This window comes from Petaurus breviceps, unplaced genomic scaffold (genome assembly GCF_028583685.1).
Source record: "Petaurus breviceps papuanus isolate PSGF00001 unplaced genomic scaffold, PetGlider_PUasm1.0 185, whole genome shotgun sequence".
Taxonomy (NCBI): domain Eukaryota; kingdom Metazoa; phylum Chordata; class Mammalia; order Diprotodontia; family Petauridae; genus Petaurus; species Petaurus breviceps.
In genome coordinates this window covers 39,163,743-39,166,756 of record NW_027185797.1, presented here as the reverse complement: position 1 = coordinate 39,166,756, position 3,014 = coordinate 39,163,743, and the positions used below count along the sequence as shown (strand labels likewise).

The 3,014-nt window shown below is 63.2% G+C and overlaps 1 protein-coding gene across 1 annotated transcript in view; it reads right to left on the bottom strand.

Moving 5' to 3' along the window:
• Positions 1-3,014, bottom strand: part of MEGF8 (multiple EGF like domains 8) — a 32,709-nt gene that overhangs the window by 11,842 nt on the left and 17,853 nt on the right. The window contains exons 33-36 of the mRNA XM_069088964.1: positions 1,076-1,307; positions 805-931; positions 482-695; positions 182-396 (exon numbers count right to left, since the gene is read on the bottom strand). Of these exons, the coding sequence (XP_068945065.1) occupies positions 182-396; positions 482-695; positions 805-931; positions 1,076-1,307 (788 nt within the window). The remainder of the gene's footprint in view (positions 1-181; positions 397-481; positions 696-804; positions 932-1,075; positions 1,308-3,014) is intronic.

Below are 3,014 nucleotides of genomic sequence, written 5' to 3'. Positions count from 1 at the left end.
GGGGCCCCTGCCCCCTCTCTCCTGGGGTGCCCACCCCTCCCGGGGCCCCTGCCCCCTCTCTCCTGGGGTGCCCACCCTCCCGGGGCTCCTGCCCCCCTCTCTCCTGGGGTGCCCACCCCTCCCAGGACCCCCGCCCCCTCTCTCCTGGGGTGCCCACCCCTCCCGGGGCCCCTGCCCCTACCTGCTGGAGGCTGCTGCTCCAGACACAGTGCTGCCAGCCCCCGTCAGCGCCCTTCGAGTCGAGACAGGAGGAACAGTTGGTGAGGCGGTGGCAGGGCGTGGGGCAGGGCATGGGGGGCGATGACTCCACGGGCATTGGGGACACGTTGAGCAGAGAGTGGCTGAAGCAAGTCCAGTCGTAGGTGGGTTGCACCGAGAGGATGCGGCGGGTCTCCCCTGGGGGAGGGGAGGGCAGGCAGTGCTGGGACTACGGCCAGGCCCCTGCCACCCCGCGGCCCCCCGCGGCTCTCCAGGCACTCACCAGTGCGCTTGAACTGGCGCGTCCACATGCACTTGCCCTCCTGCGTGCACTGCTCACAGTCGGCCGCCCCGCATGCGGCCTCCGAGCAGTTGCCGGCCCAGAACACCTCGCGCTGGTTGATGCGGCAGTCATTTTCCGAGGTGCAGGAGCCGTTGCGGCCAATGCAGGCACCCTCCGGACAGTTAGTGCACCATTTACAGCGTGGCGGGGTGGCCTGGTGGAAGGGGGATGTTCAAGCCCAGGGCACATAGAGACGGCCTCCCACCTCCTCTCTGGGGCCCAGACTGTGGCCCAGTGGGCTCAGGGCAGGGGGGGCAGCTCACCTCCTCCCCTTCCCCCAGGCTCAGGGTGCGGGGGTGGCGGGCGAGGCACTCACTGCAGGTACGCAGGCGGCGACACTCCTCCGACGTGCGGGGCATGGGGGAACAAGAGGGGCTGCTGCAGCCCAGCCTGGGGACGAGGGGCAGGCAGCATGTGAAGGACCCTGAGTCGGCACCTCCCTCCCCACCCACCTCCCCAGGGAGCCGCACTCCTCCAGCCCCAGCCCCACCTCCCCTCCCCCCCCAGGACCCTGCCCTGGGCTGTCCCTGTCACCTGTGGGCCTGGTCTCCTGAGAGGCACGCTCCATGGCACCAGCCGCAGGCACCAGAGGCGTTACAGGCCTCTGGGGAATGCACCAGGCGGCAGGGGTCCGAAGGCAGACTCAGGGACAGCAGGCGCCCCAGGGCCACCCCACCAAAGCCCCCAGAGAGGTAAAGGCGACCCCCCACGGCTGCCACAGCATGGGCCACGGACTCCTCCATCGGAGGCCCCACAGACGCTGGACCTGAGGGTAGCAGAGGCAGAGAAGAAGGCTCAGAGACAGGATCCAAGAAGGCAGGAGGGGGAGCAGAGCTAGTGGAGAGACTGCAAACACAGGAGAAACTGGGACTGGAGGGAAAGGGATGGGGAAACACAGAATCACAGGCCCCGAGGCCACAAGTGCTAAGGAGATGGACAGAGAAAGATAGGGAGTCCTGACAGAGACCAGGAGAGGTCCCCAGGCAAATGTGAACAGAGGGATGGGGTCAGCAGACACAGAGAGGGGTCAGCAGACAGACAGGAGTCAGCAGAGACAGACAGAGTGACAGGGGGTCAGCAGCCACAGACAGGGTCAGCAGCCACAGACAGAGTGACAGGGTGAGCAGCCACAAACAGAGTGACAGGGGATTAGCAGACACAGACAGGGGTCAGCAGCCAGAGACAGAGTGACAAGGGGTCAGCAACCACAGACAGGAGTCAGCAGACACAGAATGACAGGGGGTCAGCAGACACAGACAGAGTGACAGGGGTCAGCAGACACAGACAGAGTGACAGGGCGTCAGCAGCCATAGACAGGGGTCAGCAGCCACAGACAAAGTGACAGGGCGTCAGCAGTCACAGACAGGGGTCAGCAGACACAGACAGAGTGACAGGGGTCAGCAGACATAGACAGGGTCAGCAGACACAGACAGGGGTCGGCAGCCACAGACAGAGTGACAGGGCATCAGCAGCCACAGACAGAGTGACAAGGGGTCAGCAGCCATAGACAGGGGTCGGCAACCACAGACAGAGTGACGGGGTAAGCAGCCACAGACAGAGTGACAGGGGGTCAGCAACCACAGATAGGGGTCAGCAGACACAGAATGAGAGGGGATCAGCAGACATAGACAGAGTGACAGGGGTCAGCAGAGACACAGAGAGAGTGACAGGGCATCAGCAGACACAGACAGGGATTGGCAGACAGACAGAGTGACAGGTGTCAGCAGACACAGAGTGACAGGGGGTCAGCAGACACAAACAGGGGTCAGCAGACACAGACAGAGTGATGGGGATCAGCAGACACAGACAGAATGACAGGGGGTCAGCAGAAATAGAGTGATGGGGTCAGCAGCCACAGAGAGGGGTCAGCAGACACGAACAGAGTGACAGGGGGTCAGCAGCCATAGACAGGAGTCAGCAGACACAGAATGACAGGGGGTCAGGAGACATGAACAGAGTGACAAGGGGTCAGCAGCCACAGACAGGGGTCAGCAGACACAGAGTGACAGAGGGTCAGCAGACACAGACAGGGGTCAACAGACACGGAGAGAGTGACAGGGGGTCAGCAGGCACAGACAGAGTAACGGGGGTCAGTAGCCACAGACAGAGTGACAGATCAGCCGCCACAGACAGGGGTCAGCAGACACAGAATGACAGGGAGTCAGCAGACACAGACAGGGCTCAGCAGACATAGACAGAGTGTCGAGGGTCAGCAGACACAGACAGAGTGACAGGGGGTCAGCAGACACAGACAGGGGTCAGCAGCCACAGACAGGGGTCAGCAGACACGGACAGGAGTCAGAAGACACAGAGTGACAGGGGGTCAGCAGCCAGAGACAGGGGTCAGCAGACACAGAATGACAGGGGGTCAGCAGACACAGACAGAGTCACAGGGGGTCAGCAGCCACAGACAGAGTGACAGGGCATCAGCAGCCACAGACAGGGGCCAGCAGACACAGACAGAGTGACAGGG